The 17766-nt window shown below is 50.6% G+C and overlaps 7 protein-coding genes across 7 annotated transcripts; 5 read left to right on the forward strand and 2 right to left on the reverse strand.

Annotated features, from left to right (window-relative positions):
- Positions 1-352: 352 nt before the first annotated feature.
- On the reverse strand, positions 353-1831 carry FMAN_07161 (putative O-acetylhomoserine (thiol)-lyase; the record flags this gene model as incomplete). Its single annotated transcript, XM_041830751.1, has 2 exons — positions 353-1468; positions 1523-1831. The coding sequence occupies 2 exons, from the start codon at positions 1829-1831 to the stop codon at positions 353-355; spliced, it is 1425 nt and encodes a 474-aa protein (XP_041681383.1).
- A 463-nt stretch (positions 1832-2294) lies between these two features.
- Positions 2295-3306, forward strand: FMAN_07162 (uncharacterized protein; the record flags this gene model as incomplete). The annotated part of the gene is made up of 2 exons (XM_041830752.1): positions 2295-2622; positions 2678-3306. 2 exons carry the CDS (start codon positions 2295-2297, stop codon positions 3304-3306), a joined length of 957 nt encoding a protein of 318 aa, XP_041681384.1.
- A 564-nt stretch (positions 3307-3870) lies between these two features.
- Positions 3871-5589, forward strand: FMAN_07163 (uncharacterized protein; the record flags this gene model as incomplete). Its single annotated transcript, XM_041830754.1, has 4 exons — positions 3871-4368; positions 4425-4988; positions 5054-5252; positions 5306-5589. The coding sequence occupies 4 exons, from the start codon at positions 3871-3873 to the stop codon at positions 5587-5589; spliced, it is 1545 nt and encodes a 514-aa protein (XP_041681385.1).
- Positions 5590-5782: 193 nt separating this feature from the next.
- FMAN_07164 (putative homoserine O-acetyltransferase) lies at positions 5783-7120 on the reverse strand (the record flags this gene model as incomplete). Its single annotated transcript, XM_041830755.1, has 3 exons — positions 5783-6599; positions 6654-7026; positions 7078-7120. The coding sequence occupies 3 exons, from the start codon at positions 7118-7120 to the stop codon at positions 5783-5785; spliced, it is 1233 nt and encodes a 410-aa protein (XP_041681386.1).
- Positions 7121-8045: 925 nt separating this feature from the next.
- On the forward strand, positions 8046-12059 carry FMAN_07165 (uncharacterized protein; the record flags this gene model as incomplete). The annotated part of the gene is made up of 3 exons (XM_041830756.1): positions 8046-10286; positions 10348-10644; positions 10698-12059. 3 exons carry the CDS (start codon positions 8046-8048, stop codon positions 12057-12059), a joined length of 3900 nt encoding a protein of 1299 aa, XP_041681387.1.
- Positions 12060-12692: 633 nt separating this feature from the next.
- On the forward strand, positions 12693-13301 carry FMAN_07166 (uncharacterized protein; the record flags this gene model as incomplete). Its single annotated transcript, XM_041830757.1, has 2 exons — positions 12693-12922; positions 12971-13301. The coding sequence occupies 2 exons, from the start codon at positions 12693-12695 to the stop codon at positions 13299-13301; spliced, it is 561 nt and encodes a 186-aa protein (XP_041681388.1).
- Positions 13302-13688: 387 nt separating this feature from the next.
- FMAN_07167 (putative protein BTN1) lies at positions 13689-15109 on the forward strand (the record flags this gene model as incomplete). The annotated part of the gene is made up of 2 exons (XM_041830758.1): positions 13689-13830; positions 13881-15109. The coding sequence occupies 2 exons, from the start codon at positions 13689-13691 to the stop codon at positions 15107-15109; spliced, it is 1371 nt and encodes a 456-aa protein (XP_041681389.1).
- Positions 15110-17766: the final 2657 nt, after the last annotated feature.

A 17766-nucleotide genomic window follows, 5' to 3' on the forward strand; every position in this document is an offset into this window, starting at 1 on the left:
ATGGTCACGCTGCACGTTGACTTGTGCGCAACCAACAGCAGCACAAACCGCACTAGTCAAGAGGGCTTCCGGGGGTAGTCAGCCTCTGACCGACCTGACGTTGCGTTTATGGTTGTTCATTTGCGGAATAACATTCAGTGAGCATTCTGATGACGCGAGCCTGAACTGGTCACCGCAAGGCACATGTTATACAGAAATCAACGCGACAATCGTGCTCTCCGGTAGTATGCAGCAGTAGCTTTAAGGTCTTTTCTCTAGCACACTGTCATTCAAAGTTTAAGTGGCTTTCATGCTTCTTGATTTTGTTACCGCAATTGAGCTGAATCATTCTCATATAATACAAATGGATCATTTAAGTTCTGAGTGGCACTGCGTCAAATGCTTGTTGGAAGTCGGCAATGAGATCGTCCACCTTTTCAATGCCAAGTGACAACCGGAAGAGGTCCTCATACACACCCATTGCCTCATTCTGCTCAACCGAACATCCCTTGTGCGTTGTCGACCAATGATGCCCTACCGTAGTCTTTGCATCTCCGACATTTGGCGTGTTCGAGATAATCTCAAACGAATCGACAACATCAAATGCAATGTCCACTGTCCCTTTGAACCCAAAAGTCATAACAGTTCCAAAGCCCTTCAGGTACTTCAAGGCGAGCTGGTGATACGGATGGTCTTCAAAGCCCAGGTACTTGACCCAAGCGATGCGCGGGTGGTTGCGCAGCCAAGACGATATGAACAGAGCGTTGCGGTGCTGGCGCTCACAGCGAAGCGAAAGGGTCTCGACGCCGATGAAGAGCTGCTGGGCGGCCTGCGCACCGAGACAAGCTCCTGTATCGCGCATGAACTCCCATCGTAGAAAGCTCATGTATGCTTCGTTGCCAAACTGGTCGTAGAGGCTGGTATCAGTGCCCTCGCGGCCTCGCTTTGCGTGAAGATGGGGATAGCAAGCTGCATTGGACTGCCACTCGGAAACACCGGTCTCTATGACAACTCCCCCTAATGTCGTTCCATGGCCACCGATCCATTTGGTAGCCGAGTGGATGATAATGTCGACACCAAATCTGGCTGGCTGACAGAAGAAGCCAGCAGCTGAAAAGGTAGCGTCCACGATGAGAGGAATCTTTGCACGTCGCGTAATGGCTGAGAGACCCTCCAAGTCTGCTACTGCGAACTTGGGGTTACTGATGGTCTCAGTGAAGACGAATTTGGTCCTCTCATCAATCGCCGCTTCAACCTTTTCTAGGTCATTTGTATCCATGATGCGACATTCTAGACCCATGGCAGGGAGTATGACTTCGAATTGATGATACGTTCCACCATGAACAGCACCGCTCACAACAGCATTATCGCCAACAGTAACCAAGGATTGCGCGACTGTCAAAATTGCAGCGGCACCGCTTGCGAAGCTAAGAGCATCTTTTCCGAGCTCTAGGGCCGCCATGCGCTTCTCGAAGCCGACATTACTAGGCTTCACATCCGTCAGTCATCAAGTTCCTGGAGTATATGACCTGGAAGTACTCACGTTGGAAAGTCGGCTGTACATGTAGAACGGGCTCCTTGGGCCATCTGCAAAGCTGTAGGCATCCTCGATGCTCTTTGATGACTTGAAGCGAAATGATGCCGAGTTGTAGATTGGCAGGGAGCATTGCCCATGGCCGGTCTCGTTCTCAAGACCAGAATGGACTTGAAGAGTATCGAAATGCCACTTCCGTGTATTTTTGGACACTGCTTTTGGCAAAGCTGCCCCGTTGGAATTATGTTCACCATTCTTGGTGCTGTGGTTGCTTGTGTGCGCTCTTGCGGCCTCGTCTAAGGTACTCGAGGGGCTCATGTTGATATTTTCACCGATGTTGGTTTGGCCGAAATTCGCAGTTACATAAACACAGACAGGCAACTTGCAGCAGTATCGGAGCCATAAATTCACCGGTTTATTCAGAGGTTCTAACGATGCAGGATGAGACGTTGATGTGGCGAATGACCCTGCAGATTCGGATGTGCACCTAGTATTATGGTGTGTGCGATGGCAAGCTTCCTGGAAGCGACTTATGGCGGGTCAAAAGACCTTGCAGGGTCCCTGAAGGATATGACTGTGCAGCTATACTGTTCCTAAATGGGCGAATAACTGATAATTGAAAATCAGCTCCCCTGGAATTACGATGTTGGAGACATCAGCAAAAGAGGACTGAACGACCATTTCGTCGCAATCTACAGACTGACTGCAAACGCTTCCTTGTAAAATCTTTGTCACATTCTAACCATCATTCTGCCTCAATCTTATTCTCACCTCCGAAACAATGACGACTGACTCAATAACCCCGGGTCGAGACCTGGAAGCCGAAGGTCAAGTCTATGTAAATACCATGGTGGAAAACATTAAGGCAGCAAAATCCTTGTGCCCCTTGGACACGCCCGAAAAGGCCGATCAGGTCGTCCCATTCTGGGACAAGTTTTACAAAGTCATAGGTTTCACGACCCTCGACATTGAGTTGGAAACGGCGGTTCTCGCTCATCCAGACATCTTAGGCCTCATGCCAGACATTAGATACGTCATGGGAGAGTGCGAGGGCGCCTTGGAAGTGACGTGGGCGGACAGGGTTGCAGCTGCGCAAGACGCAACTGATGGTATGAATTTGAGCACTGATTGTGCATCGTTCGCTGACTGTCGTATCGCATATAGCCTGGCAGATCTTTAACACCACCCCGATTCATGAATTCTATGAATATGTGCTCAAAGCAGAGTGGTCGGGCCTCCTATCCGTCATGGACAAGGCTCCCGAGTCCATAGCCATTCTGGGATCTGGTGCAATGCCAGAGACAGCTGTTTGGGTAACCAATTGGGCCAAGAAACAAGCCAAAACCGTGCGAATCCACAGTCTGGAGCTTCTTCCCGATCGTCTAGAGAAGAGCATCAAAGTCCTTGACAAACTCTGCGAGGACACGCATCACTGCACATTCGAGGCAGGCGATATCAAAGACGCTCCTCGGGACCTCCGCCAGCACGACGTTGTCTACTTCAACGCAGCAGTTGGATCAACAACGCTGGAGAAGGAGAATATCCTGCTCAGCGTGGTGTCTCGTATGCGGCCCGGGGCATTTGTGCTGACCCGAAGCACCCATTCTATCAAGACCATGGCATATCCTGTAAGTTATGTTACACAAGTTGAACGGAGCGAGCAGCTGATTACCGTTGATACAGCCAGCCAAGATCCAAACTCAGCGTTTAGTGAAGAGGCTGCGGCCAGTCCTCACATGCCAGTTGAATGGCGAGCCTGGGAAGAACGCGAACGCGAGTTTTATCATTTCTAGGGTAGTTTAGTATGAGTTGTTCTCAAATTTTGGATGTCTGTGTGGAGTGCTTACCTTTGCTTGAGCCTCAGCTGAATGTAGATTGATGACAGCATTGGTGTACTCAGTCATGTCGGTTCCCGTACTAGCCCGCCAATTAATGTGAGGACCAGTCAGTACCAGTGTTGGCCAATGTATCGCCCAAAATATTGAATAGCGGCAAGCAGGGAATGGTAGGGCATAAATCCAATAGGTCAGGTAGGCAGTTAATGGTGCGTTATCCAAATGAAGGAAATTCCTCAGGTATGCAATACGGCACGTGACATCCGCGACGTCTCTCATAACACCGCGGCATGATGATGACCTGTCATACGTATCCGGGCTGTAATCAACTTCACCCTTGACACACCCACAAAAGCCCGTCGCTGTTGGCTGTGATGTCACTTCAATTGCACCCATGCTTGTCTTATCTCCCGTCTCAGTCACCGCCCTAGTCAAAGCATTAGTCGCTATGCACTCTCCTCCAGCAGCACGTCTTTCTTCTTCTCTATTTTCCTACATCCTCATGAGTTTCATTAAGTAAAAATGCACCAACATCGCGAAAATGGACACGAAACCCACGTCAATGAAAGGACAGCCCTCCTCTCACCACAGTCCGAAACACCCAACGGCGAGTCCAGGCCAGTTGCCAACTTGAATACGCACCGCACTCGCTGCTCATGGCCGTGGATCTACGTCGTGCTCCTCTGCATCGCCCTCGCCGTCGTCTCGGACGTCGGCGAATCTCTCTACTCTGCGCCAAGAGTGCGGCTCTTTGAGTCCGTTGCCTGTACCCGCCACTATCTGCGGCACGATCCGTCGTTAGTGGATCGTGATGGGTTCGTCCCTGAGCGCCTCTGTAAGATCGACCCAGTGCAGGACAAGGTCGCTTCGGTTGTGGGCTGGCAGTACTTTTTCGATGCTATTCCCGCAATTCTGCTTCCAATCCCTTATGGTTATGTGGCAGACTTGCGTGGACGGAAATGGATCCTGGTATTAGCCTTGGGTGGGTATACTTTGTCCTGGGCGTTGACGCTATTCTTTGTAAGTATCGCCAAACCTCTATTCACGTTCTAGTAGTATTAACCATGTTTTCAAAGGTCGGGGTACTGCATTTACCTTTGAACGCAGTCTGGCTATCATCACTCTTCTTCATTATCGGTGGTGGCCCAACGACGGGCACAACCTTACTCACCACTGTGGTTGCTGATGTAGTGCCAGCAGAGGTCAGGAGTACCGTGTTCTTTTATCGCTTTTGTACCGACCTCGTCGCAGATCTCATTGTCCCTCCAATAGCCTCGATGTTGATGAACAAGAACACATGGATCCCTCTCCTGCTGGCCGTGGCCTTCCAAGGACTTAGTGTCATATTAGCACTTGGGCTGCCGGAAACGCTGCCAGTGGTTGACTCCAAGAGGGCCGGCGAGGACACCAATGACATATCTTCCGACTACACAATCAGTGGACAAGCAGAGATACCATCCAAGAGTGACGGCAAATGGGGAAGTTGGCTTACTCGAAACAAAGACTCGTTCGATTTCGTCATAAAAGACAGAGCCCTATCCGCCCTTGTCTTCACTTTCCTCATCTCCAAGGTCGGGCGTCAAGCTGCTAATATGCTCTTCCAATATGTATCGAAGCGATATGGATGGACTTTGGCCCAGGTGAGTTCATACTTTCTGAATCCATTGGTGTGGATGCCTTTCTAACGCATTTCGTCACCTACTAGGCAGGATTTCTCATCTCACTACGGGCAGGTGTAAACATTGCGCTGTTCACAGTCATACTCCCTCTCATTGCTACGTACGCACTCTCAAGCTGGAGTGCAACCTCTCGAGACCTTTGGATCGGCAAAACAAGCATCATCCTCTTGATTCTAGGCAGTTTGATCATATTCTTGTCAGAGACCTCAGTAGGCATGATAATTGGTAAGCCAAAAATTGCAAAGGCATGCCATGTCAAAAAGCTAAGCATCCTTTAGGGCTCGTGGTATCTACCTTGGGCTCAGGCTTCGCGCCAACCATGCGCAGTCTAGCAACCAGCCTTGTAGAGTCTCGGCACCCCAACGCGACAAGCGACATCGGGCGGCTCTATGCGCTCATCTCGGTCGCAGAAGGAATAGGAAGCTTGGTGGCAGGCCCCGGGATGGCTTTGGCGTTCCGTATGGGCATGAGTTGGGGCCAAGCCTGGCTCGGACTGCCCTTTGGGTTTGCTGCTTTTCTCTTCGCTCTGGTCTCGACAATTGTATTCAGCGTCAAGATTTAAAATATGGGGGCCTTGGTACAACTGGATCATAGATATGGCAATACTAAGTTGGGAACTATACAGACGATGCATTCATCACCACGGTCACAATATGCACAATCGCCAACGCCAACATAATGCCATCCCCAATCGATTCGACTGCAGTACAAGTTTTGGTCTATTAACACAAGTGGAACGTTGACTCTATGGCTACTTATAAGTCAGGATCCGAGCCGAGGAATGATCGCAACAATTCATTGAGCTGTTCACCCTCGATAAGAAACGCATCATGCCCATCATTGCTCTGGAGCGTTGCGAAAGTTGCATTCTTCAAGCCCTGGGACAGAAGCACTTGCTCAGAGAGTGGGTAGAGGCCATCTGTAGGGACCCCGACAACCAGTGTGCGCTGTCTGATCTGGGCAAGGACTTTGAGTAGAGCCTCGTCGTCCGAAAGACCTGGGTACCGGCCACGGGCGATATCGTGGGAGTCGATCTTGTCCAAGATGTGGAGATAGCAGTTGGCGTCGAAGCGAGCATTGAACTTTTCTCCTTGGTAACGCAGATAGCTTTGCGCCAAGAATATGCCCGACTTATCGTAGTGCCCGTTATCTCGTGCCGCGCAGTGCACATCAACCGCGAATGGCACACGGTTGCCGTTGACTTTAGAGAACATTCTGTTGGGCGCTGTGTAAGTCTCCAGCCTGCGTCTTCCAAATCTGTTTTCGAAAGATGAGTGCGTCCGGTACGATATCATCGCTGCCATGCGCGCTGCTGCGAGGCCATCTCGAGGAGGATCGTCACCATAGCGCCCACTACGGAACTTGGAATCAGACTTTATGGTTGCCCTCTGGTTCTCACACCACGCTATAGCCCAAGGACTTTGCCTGGCTGCGGTCGCGACGAGAACCACAGATTGCACGAAATGCTTCCCGAGCAATGCCCACTCCAGCGCCATCATACCCCCCATGCTGCCTCCTATAACGCAATATATCGACCGCACCCCGAGCAATTCAACGACGAATTTTTGGATTCTATTTGGAAGCGAGTCAGCCTTTATCTGGGCCTAGACTCGTGCGTATACTCACCGGACATCATCACGAATAGTTGTTTTCGGGAACGAGTGTCCATAATAAGATGCACTGCCTGGTTTGACAGATAGCGGGCTCGAAGAGCCATAGGGACTTCCTAAGGAATTGCAGCAGATGAGGCAGAACCTGTTGGGATCGAGGACTGGGTTCTCGGGACATGCCAAAAGTGGTGACCACCAGTCCGCAACATCAGCACTGCCGGAAAGGGCGTGGCAGATGACGACGGCATTGGTTTTCTGAGTGTTAAGTCGACCCTTGACGGTGAAGGCCACTGTCGCGTTGGTCAGAACTTCTCCTGACTCAAGCGTGAACTTGTCAATCGTTGTGTAGAGCTGCGTTGGCAGCTGGTCCTGCATCGCATGTTGACCGCCTTGACGTCGAGTCAGTGATTGTATATTATTTGAGAGCTACAGAGACGTACTGCTTGACGTGAAAGGCGATGGAAACGGTTCTTCTACTGTCATTGCACCAGTTGTATCCGACTATTTCAGATCGCTGGATGTTTCGGGCAATGTAGCTGCTTTGATCCACCAACTTCAATGCATGAATAGAGCTCAACGACAAAGTACATTTGAAGCACATGCCTGAAGTACTCACTGGTACGGGGTTTGAATTCTACTACCAGGTCATTTTGGTTGAAACGCATGTGTGGATGTGTATGATGGCAAAGACTCAGGGTAGGTTGTGAGGCCAAGACGGCTCGGTCCGTTATCAGTGACTGTGCATTAGCGCGATGACCTTGCATTGACGGGGATGTTGACCCTGCAGGAGGAGCCCGGTATGCGGCGACGTCAAGCCTCGAGCTCTCACGAGAGTAGAGGTGTCGATCACCAACCAACAGCTATTCCGGAGCATGAGCTCCGAATCGGTACGAGCGTACAACCAACAATGGAACTTATGATCGGTGTCTTATTGGGGAGACGGGCACGTGAAATACGCGGTCGCAAATATACGTGATGTGATGATGGCGTTGTGCCGTGCCATATAGGTAAAGCGCCAAAGTCAGTCTCAATCTGAGGTCTCTTGCGGATATTGTCGCTGTCGCCCATTCTTCCATCCACTGCGACCACTCCCTGTGAGCGTGGTATCTACAGGCCTTGTGCGTATTAGTCTGACCGATGCGCTCTCGGTGGCTGAGGCCATTCGGCCAACACAATGTCCCTGACATTCCTGAGAAGAGGGAGGTAACTGCGGAACAAGATGCAGGTATCTTGAGCAAACTTTGGTTTGCTTGGCTCAGTCCGCTCATGACCGTGAGACTATATTCATCTATCTGTCCCTGCTATACGTATGATGTTTCTTCGTGCTGACCGTGATAATTGATGGTAGATCGGATACCAACGTCACCTGGAACGCAATGATATCTGGACAGTGTCAGACGCAAGGCTGATGGACACACTCCAGCCCAGTCTCGACACCGCTTTTCGAAAACGGGTAGTTGCTCGCAATCGACTACCTCTCCTATGGGCGCTCTACGAGGTCTTCAAGTTTGACTTCTGGCTCGGTGCTGTCAGTCAATTCGTCGTGTCGACTCTACAGGTGATGACGCCTTTCACGCTGCGATTCCTCATTGAGTGGGTTCAACATGCCTACCCCGACGGACACGACACACGCGGCTCCAAGCCAGTAGCAGTTGGCATAGGATATGTCATCGGTATCGCAATCTTGCAGATGCTTCAGACTTTTGCCTCGAGTCAGTTTTACTATCGGGGCATGTTACTCGGTGGACAGACACGCAGCGCTTTGATAGCCATGGCGTTCAACAAGTCACTGAAACTGTCCAATAGAGCCAAAGCTGGGGGCCAAGCAGGGAGTGAGGATTCGGGTTCGGGTCCATACGGCGATGGTTCCTGTCGGGTAGATGAGAAAGGCTGGTCTAACGGACGTGTGATGAGCCTGGTCTCCAATGACACCGCCCGCATCGAGCAGGCGTTAGCAGCTTTCCACCTTTCCTGGCTATCACTCTATCAACTCATTCTAACAGTTGCACTCTTGGTTTACAACCTGGGCTGGACAGCTCTACCAGGAGCAGCCACTCTCATCTTTGGTCTCGCCGCAGTGACATACGCGACGAGACCCCTGGTGGCAAGCCGGAATCGCATCAACATAGTCACTGACCAGCGTGTCACACTTACGCAAGAGATCCTCCAGAGTATCCGGTTCGTAAAGTACTTTGGCTGGGAGGGATTCTTTCAGAGTCGACTTGGAAACATCAGAGCGTCTGAAACTCGAGCCTTGCGCATCATGCACCTGATTCGGTGCGCCGTAGGAACCCTCGCTCAGTTTCTACCCGTCCTTGCCATCATGATCACGTTCATTGTCTACGCGGTTGTGAATGGCAGTCTTGATCCAGCGGTTGTCTTCTCATCCCTAGCGATGCTGTACCTACTGCGCGTCCCAACCAACTGGCTGCCCGTATCCTTGAGTCTTGCTGCGGACGCAGTCCAATCGATCAAGAGGATCGAGGGCTTTCTGCTTGCTGAGGAAGTACAAGCGCATACAGTTCCAGACGTTACTCTTGCTCCAGCTGTCAAACTCAGCAATGCGTCTTTCACGTGGGAGATCCCACCATCGAACGAGGAAGGTGAATCATCAAAGGATAAAGAGAACAACAATCGCCTGTCGAGGGCTTTGAGGAGACAACGAGCGGGGCACGAAAAGAAGGGGACCGACACTTCGGATACAAAAGCCCGCCCAGTCCAGGATAGCGACGAGCCGTTCTCGCTGAACGATATCTCCTTGGAATGCCAGAGAGGCGAGCTGGTCGGCATCATCGGAAGCGTTGGATCCGGAAAGACGTCTCTTCTTAGTGCTCTTGCGGGAGATATGAGACAGACCGGGGGCACTCTGCAGTTTGCCGCTGACAGGGCGTACTGCCCACAGTATGCTTGGATCCAAAACGCCAGCGTGCGAGACAACATCACCTTCGGGAAGCCTTTCAACCAGAAGCTCTATTCCGAAGTGGTACATGCCTGCGCTTTATTGCCTGACTTTGTACTCCTACCACATGGCGATATGACTGAAATTGGTGAACGAGGCGTCACTCTCTCGGGAGGGCAAAAGCAACGTATCAACATCGCCCGCGCGATATATTCGGACGCTGGCATCGTAATACTTGACGATCCGCTTTCAGCTGTTGATGCGCATGTAGGTACGCATATCTTTAACGAGGCCATCTGCGGTTTGCTCAAGGACAAATGCCGGTTCTTAGCAACACACCACCTGCATCTACTGTCCCGGCTCGACAGGATCATTTGGATGGTCGATGGACGTATCGAGGCGATAGGTACTTATGAGGAATTGATGAAGTCGCACCCTGCCTTCGCCAGCCTGGTTGCCGTCGGAGGACATCAGCAAAAGGAGACCGATAGCACTGAAAGCAAGAAGGGTGATTCCGTCGGCCCCGATAACAACACGACGAAAGCCGAGGTTTTGATGCAGGAAGAGGCTAAGATTGTCGATAGTGTTCCCTTCTCTGTATATGTTTCGTGGTTGCGGGCTTCTGGCTCCCTATGGAATGGCCTTGCAATGGTTGTTGGACAGCTCCTTTTCCGAGCCTCAAGTATTTTGGGGGGCTTATGGCTTTCATGGTGGGTGGACAACAAGTACGGCCTCACCCGCGGTCAGAATGTAGGAGGAATTCTTCCTTCCATATCGAACTTGAGCAGATTCACTAATAATTTCAAACCAGATCGGTATATATGCCGGCCTGAGTCTCGCTCAATGCGTACTAGTGTTTTCGTCTTCTCTCATCACCTGCTTGGTATGTATCAAGTCAAGTCAGGTTATGTCGAACAATGCGCTTTGGCAGACTCTCAGAGCCCCCATGTCTTTTTTCGACACAACCCCTCTTGGCCGTATCATATATCGCTTCACAAGAGACATTGATGCACTGGACAACAACCTGGTCGTTGCTGTGCAGCAACTGCTAATTAACGTAGCAGCACTTTTGGGCTCCTATGTTCTCATCGTTGCCTACTTCTACTATGTAAGTTATCCTTCACTACTCCCTTGCCATAGAATCAACCTGACAAATAGTAGTTTGCCATCGCTCTAGTGTTTGGCGCGACGGCACTTTGGTGGTGTATCTCCTACTACAGGAGCAGTGCACGAGAGCTGAGGCGACACCAACTGATACTCGACGGTGTGGTTTTTGCTCGTCTAAATGAAGCTCTTATTGGAGCTGCCTGCATTCGCGCCTATGATCGGGAGCTCCAGTTCGTCAAATTGGTCCATGAAGCCATCGATGACATGGACAGTGCCAACTTTCTGACGTTCGCCAGCCACAATTGGCTGTCTGTTCGGCTTGACAACATCGGCATCTTGTTGAACCTGGTCACTGGTATTCTCGTGGTTACCAACGCACTACCAGTTGCTCTCAGTATCTCGGGTCTGTTGCTGACTTACAGCATGTCCATGGTTGGCATGATGCAGGTCGTGGTGAAGTATCTGATCGAGGTCAACAACTCCATGTCGAATACAGAACGTCTGTTCCAGTACACAAATTCTCTGCACCAGGAAGCCCCCCTCGACGGCGCCAGCGTGCGTCCTTCTTGGCCCGAGCACGGAGCCATAGAATACGAGGCTGTGCAGATGCGCTATCGCCCTGGTCTTCCGCTGGTGGTCGATAACTTCTGCCTGAAAATTGCTGGGGGTGAGAGACTCGGCATCGTTGGCCGCACGGGTGCTGGTAAAAGCACCATTCTATCAACCCTCTTCAGGCTGACAGAGATTTCTGGCGGGAGTATTACCATTGATGGTATCGACATAGGCCAAATTGGTCTTCACCGGCTCCGAAGCGCTTTGGCTATTATTCCACAAGATCCCACTCTCTTCCAGGGCACTATTCGCTCGAATCTAGACCCTTTCAACAAGCACACAGATACTGAACTATGGCATGCTCTCCGTGAGGCACATCTTCTCCCAGGCAGCGAAAAGTCATTCACCATGCCCGAGGGAGACACCCAGACAAGCAGTGTTGTGGAGAGGGACGGTCCAGACAATACTGACTCTGGGAAGCCTCGAGAGACGCGTGTGACACTTGACACGGCCGTGGAAACCGAAGGCCTCAACTTCTCTCTTGGACAGCGGCAGCTGATTGCGCTTGCCCGAGCACTTCTTCGCAACACGCGTATTGTGCTGGTGGACGAAGGGACAAGTAGTGTTGATCCTGAGACAGACGCACTTGTGCAAGAGACACTGGCGACTGGTTTGGAAGGTAAGACGCTGATTGCCATTGCACACCGTCTTCGTACCGTGATCCAGTACGATCGAGTGTGCGTCATGGATAAGGGTAAGATTGTTGAGCTGGGGCCGCCGTTGGGGTTATGGGAACAGGGGGGAATTTTCAGGGCCATGTGTGATAGCAATGGCATTACGCGGGAGATGTTCACGAGTGTCTAGTTAGCACTGGTGGTACGTAGAAGATACCAGCGCAATACCTAGACATAGATCAGCATATATCTCGACATCATCCTGTATCTTAGAGGTGGCGTCGACTTGTTGTCCCGATCCCCCTTGAACAACTTTATTGTACTTTTTTCGTCCTACCTGCAACGAGTCTCGCTTGTTATACGAAAACGGTTTGGGGAATATGATAGTGTGGTGTTAAACAAATCTACCGTCCAACATTAGTAAGTCAAGTTACATTTCCTTCTCCGGAGATCGCTCGGGTTCCTGGTGTGCACCTGGATAAGCACTGTCTGCCAAGGCGATGTCGTGTGAGCACCCTTCACGATAGATCTCGATTTATAGGCAAAACTTATTCTTTTCAAGGTCAACGATTCCTTCGTCTCCATCAAAATGGGTCAGAGGCGGCTTGTGCTTGCTCAGTTCCCACAATTCAATCGTCGCGATGAAATCATCGAGTGAAGGATATGATTTCATATGAATGACATCACTGTTACCTCTTCACCACTACAAATAAGAGACCTCTAGGAACAAATATTTGTCTGCATTACAATCTTCACTACGATCCCATCATAGCAAACTACACAAGCTCTTCTTCAACTTTGTAACAAACAAATTCACTTCAAAATGTCCAACTACGAGCAGATCGCCAAGGAGGCCGAGATGGACCTCAACACCTACCAAGCCAAGACCGGCAACGCTCGTCCTCAGGACGTTGAGGGCGCGGGTGTTAACCCCCATGCTGAGAACAAGTTTGAGAGCGCTCAGGTTGAGTTTGGCGATGAGCTGAGCACAAACGCTGGCTACAACAAGCGCATCCCCCCCAGCGAGGGTGGCATCGTCGATGATAAGGGCCGGTAAGAACATCCACCAAAATTAGACATAATAATCTCTAATTTCTCCAGACAAGCCCGTGGTCAGCACTACGAGGGTGAGGGCGGTCCTCTCGACAAGCTCTCCAAGGCCAACGACGAGCGCGGCGGCTACAACGACAACGATGTTGTCGGCGCCAACGTCAAGAAGACCTCCGGCCTCGGGGCTGCTGACGATCTCGCCTCAAGGGGCCAGGAAGCCCAGCGCGCCAATGTAGGCCGCAATCCTCCCGGCCCCGGTGGCTCTCAGTTCAAGGGCGAGGACTACTACCAGCCCGAGAGTGTTCCTGACAGCATCTCCGCTGAGGGTAACATTGCTCCTGAGAGTGTGATTGAGGCTAGCCGAGAAGCTGAGCGACCTTGAGCGAAACGAAAAAACGGAATGGGATGGAATGAATGGTACGGATGGGTTAATAGCGGGCGCTTGTATGATATGATATGTTCATAATTTGAACCGCCATGATTTACGACCACAGTATTTGTGCTTCTGTTGCATCGTGATCGCTGTATAAGTTGAGGTGAAGCTTCGGTGAATCAAATAGCCCCCACTGTGGCTCCCGCTAGAGCCGCCATCATTTAAAGCATGATCAACGTCATGAGGCCTTGGCCTTATCTCGTGACCAGCCGCTAAATGTGAAACTTCGACGACTTCCTATCAGCAACATTGCAATTCCAACCTCAACCTTTCCTCGCAAGACGTGATGTCGTGTGTGCTCTCAAGACGAATACAAGAGTGCTGATCGTCGTCGCCATGTCCGGTATCTCACCGTCTGCCTCTGGATTGCTCCCTATGCCAGGCACGCCTTCGTCATCTTGGGCTGCATACAAAGCCAGAGCTGCAGCTATCATGGGCCATCATGATACGAAGGTCATTGTAGCCTTTTGGCTTTTTGGTATGACTTCACCTCAAATATCCTCGGCTTATAGCTAACAGTCGCGTCAGGCCTCATCAACAATGTCCTCTACGTGATCATCCTCTCCGCCGCCCAAGACCTCGTCGGTTCCATCCCCAAAGGCGTCGTCCTCCTCGCCGATGTCGTTCCTTCGTTCCTCACCAAGTTGATCGCACCGTACTTCATCCATCGAATACCGTATCGCATGCGAGTCCTCATATTCATAGCGCTGTCCGTGGTTGGCATGCTCATGGTAGCCCTAACACCACGCACGCAGTCCGTCGCCATCAAGCTCGTCGGTGTAGTCCTCGCGAGTATAAGCGCTGGCGGCGGTGAATTGAGCTTTCTTGGCTTAACACACTTCTACGGCCCGATGAGTCTTGCGGGCTGGGGATCTGGGACTGGTGCTGCAGGCTTGGTCGGCGCAGGTCTCTACGTGATGTTTACGGACTGGTGGGGATTGAGCGTGCGTAGCAGTTTGCTAATCTCGGCATGTTTCCCTGCAATTATGTTCATCAGCTTCTTCGTGATATTGCCGCTTGGGCCTCTGAGGGAGGGCACGACTCGGAAAGATTACGATGCCATCCCGGATCTAGAGGATGAGGACGTGAACCACATGGATGAAGGAACTGCTTCGTCGGCGCTCTTAGCTCCTGGGCCGTCTGTCGCGGCGACTGCATACTCTGCGCATAGCACGCAAGACACACTCACGATGCGAGACAGGTTGAAGAAAGTGAAGGTGTTGTTTGTCCCATATATGCTCCCGCTACTACTAGTGTACGTAGCCGAGTACACGATTAACCAAGGAGTTGCTCCAACATTGCTATTCCCCCTGGACGAGTCGCCATTCGATGAGTTTCGAGATTTCTACCCCATGTACGGGTTTCTCTACCAACTCGGCGTCTTTATCTCCCGATCATCTACGCCATTTATACGTATTCACCATTTATACCTCCCCTCGATGTTGCAAGTGGCGAACCTTGTCCTTCTCACATTCCACGCTGTATACTTCTTCCTTCCATCAGTCTACGTTGTCTTTATCATAATATTCTGGGAAGGTTTGCTAGGTGGAGGCGTCTATGTCAACTGCTTCGCCGAGATCATGGAGAACGTGCCGCCTGAGGATAGAGAATTTAGTCTTGGAGCAACGACTGTCAGCGACAGTGGTGGAATCTCTATCGCCGGACTTGTTAGTATTGTGATGGAGACGAAACTTTGTAATTATCAAGTGGCGCATGGAAGGGATTGGTGCCATCGTATTTCTGCGCAAGGTCATTGATTGTTGGGTCCGTCAGGCGTTTTTGAGCGTTGGGTAGAACGAGTTGTAGATATCGGTCAGCACTTGGTATAGAAATTCCGTTACATTCATTACGTGTCTCGCGACGTCTATCGCCTCGTTGACGTGAGCTCGACGCGTAACCTGGGCAAACATGCGTAATAAGCAAATACATTTTTCTTCATCAATGTCATGGTCACTGATCTCACTGTCGATAAGCGATATCCCACCTGGCCCCGAGTGAGGAGACAGAGTTCTCAAAAGACTCTGTTCTCGAACGATTCAGGGGCTTCAAGATAAGTTTTTATACTAAAAGGGCTCCCCCAGTAATACTGTCACTGTCAGCTTACAGCAGCGACAGCCTACAGAAAGTGGACAAGCGACGGGGAGCCATGACCAATAAATCGGAAACAGTCCCGGGACGTCCCTTATAAGGCGACGTTAAATTGCGAGAGATGGGCAAATTAAAAATCTGGATCTTTTGTCGCGACGGGGCGGGGCATTTTTCTCTGTCTGGCGGTCACGGGCGATAGACTTTTTGAAGAAGGTTATATTTTAAATAAGAAAAGGTTACGTTTCGTAAAAAGGTTATAAAACTCACCAATGATAAGCGGCTGCATGAGTTACATGAGATCTGATTGGAATCAATGCATCGGGCGGGCTAGGAGCTTCCATGTTTAGATCGTGGCCCGGCAGATGGGCTGACGGGAAGACCGGCGCGAGAGTGACACCGGAGAATAGGATAGGGCATTATGAAGAATATCACACGATGCCTGCTACGTTGCTCGTTACTCTTTCATACGAAGTCGAGGTGCAGAGATACGACCTCGCCAAGAGAAGGATAAGCACATCAACGGATAACGGCCTAGTGCTGACCGGCTTGGCAAGTTTCATCCTTGTGAGGACGTTGATCAAAATAATGCTGTAGGTACATTCAGCACAGTACATGCTTCGTGTTAGTTGATGGCTGAAGTGTTCACTGAGCCAAAGACACACTCATGAGGGAGGATGAGACCAAACATGGTCGTTCAAATGCTGTTAATTCCCGTCGGAGATCGTTCCAGGTTGGGGCTGAGGAGGGATGCGGCGGAGGAGGGCCGAGTTGGTGGAGTATGGAGATAAAATAAAGGTCCAATGGATGTTATCAGTGACAGGTCGTTTGCCCAGGTCCAGGTTCATTCTGCCAGCCGTGCGTTTGTTCGTTTGTATGGATGTTTGTATGAACCATCAAGTCGATACAATACCTCGTTTATCTACAAAACTCAACAGCTGTAGAAAGTACTCACGATATTCCAAGACATGCATATTCAAGGGACTGTCTTGTCTCTCATGTAAATCCTCTGTCTCAGCCCTTCAGCAGGGAGATCAAGCCTAAATACCTCCCAGCACCCCCAAACATCGATAATCTTTGCAAGGGAGTATAACCTCATTCCTCCCAACGGTAAGGGTTCTCCGCTGAACAAACCATGACCTCGGGCATTGTCCTTGAAGGAATTCAATGCGAGGGGCGATTTTTTTGGCCTCTGTTCAAAATTACAAGCCAAGCCAAATTTCCGCCTAGCGAGACGTTGCAGATAAGCTATTGTTTGATTGGTTAGATCACGGCATGGATAACCATGCAAGCGGCTCTCCGGAGGGGGAATGCCATTCAATAGGTTGATCGAGATGCATTCTGCAGGGGGGATGTGAATTGTGAATATGGGAGTTGTCAAATATTGTTGGTTCTTTCGCTGTGTTGCACCTTTCGTCACAGTGGTTGGCAGTGTTGATGGTGCTGATCCATCAGCAATGAGATGCAAGTCTTATAAACTCAATTCTCCAACCTTGGTAGATTGACTCACTGGCTTGTTACATTGGAGAGGATAACGTGATGACGCACTCGAGCAGAGAATAAAGAAAGGGGGGACTCTCTACCAGATCTAAGCTTACCTCACTAACATCCATAGGAACAAAGCCTATTGGCTGACTATACTGTTAAAGGGGCTGGCATGAATTGAACAAGATGACTTTCTCCAACCTTGACAGTAACAGACAAGAGAGAAAAAAGGAGACAGTTTTCGAGTCCAAGCCCCCTGATTCACTTGGCATTGGATTGGCTCCCGCAAAAAGTGAGTTGAGCCTTTTGAGGTGTCCCGCCACTCGGACTCAGCCCCTCCCAAAAACACGTTTAAAGCCGCCATGATCCATCCATTAGCGCAGACACACGCTAATTGCGAGCCCCTGTAACCTGCAACCTACGCCCGGGCCCTCATCTTCCCGCCTCCATAACTCGCTTCCCTCACCCTCAACCTCTCCAGCTCCTCCTCCTTCTCATCCATCGCCCCCCCATCCAGCCCCTGTCCGCTTTTTTATTTAATTTAATCCCACCTAAAGGCCATTCTTTGTCTCTCTGGTTCCCCCCTGCTCATTTTCTGGCCTTATCAGAAACCAGGTTCCTCTTTTTTACTCAGCTTCTCTCTTCCCCTTCCTCTCCTCGCCTTCTTCCTTCTTCACCGTTCGTCTTTCTTTCTTCTTCAACCTCCCGTAATTCTTTTATTTTACGTCGCGTGCGCTGAGAGGTTCGAGATTCTGGTTCTGGGTTCTGCTTTCTTGTGTCCTTGTCGGCACCTTTCACTCACTCAACTCAATTCTCCCTGAACCTACGTCGTCTTGACTTTATA

This window comes from Fusarium mangiferae, assembly GCF_900044065.1.
Source record: "Fusarium mangiferae strain MRC7560 genome assembly, contig: FMAN_scaffold005, whole genome shotgun sequence".
In the NCBI taxonomy this organism is placed as follows: Eukaryota; Fungi; Ascomycota; class Sordariomycetes; order Hypocreales; family Nectriaceae; genus Fusarium; species Fusarium mangiferae.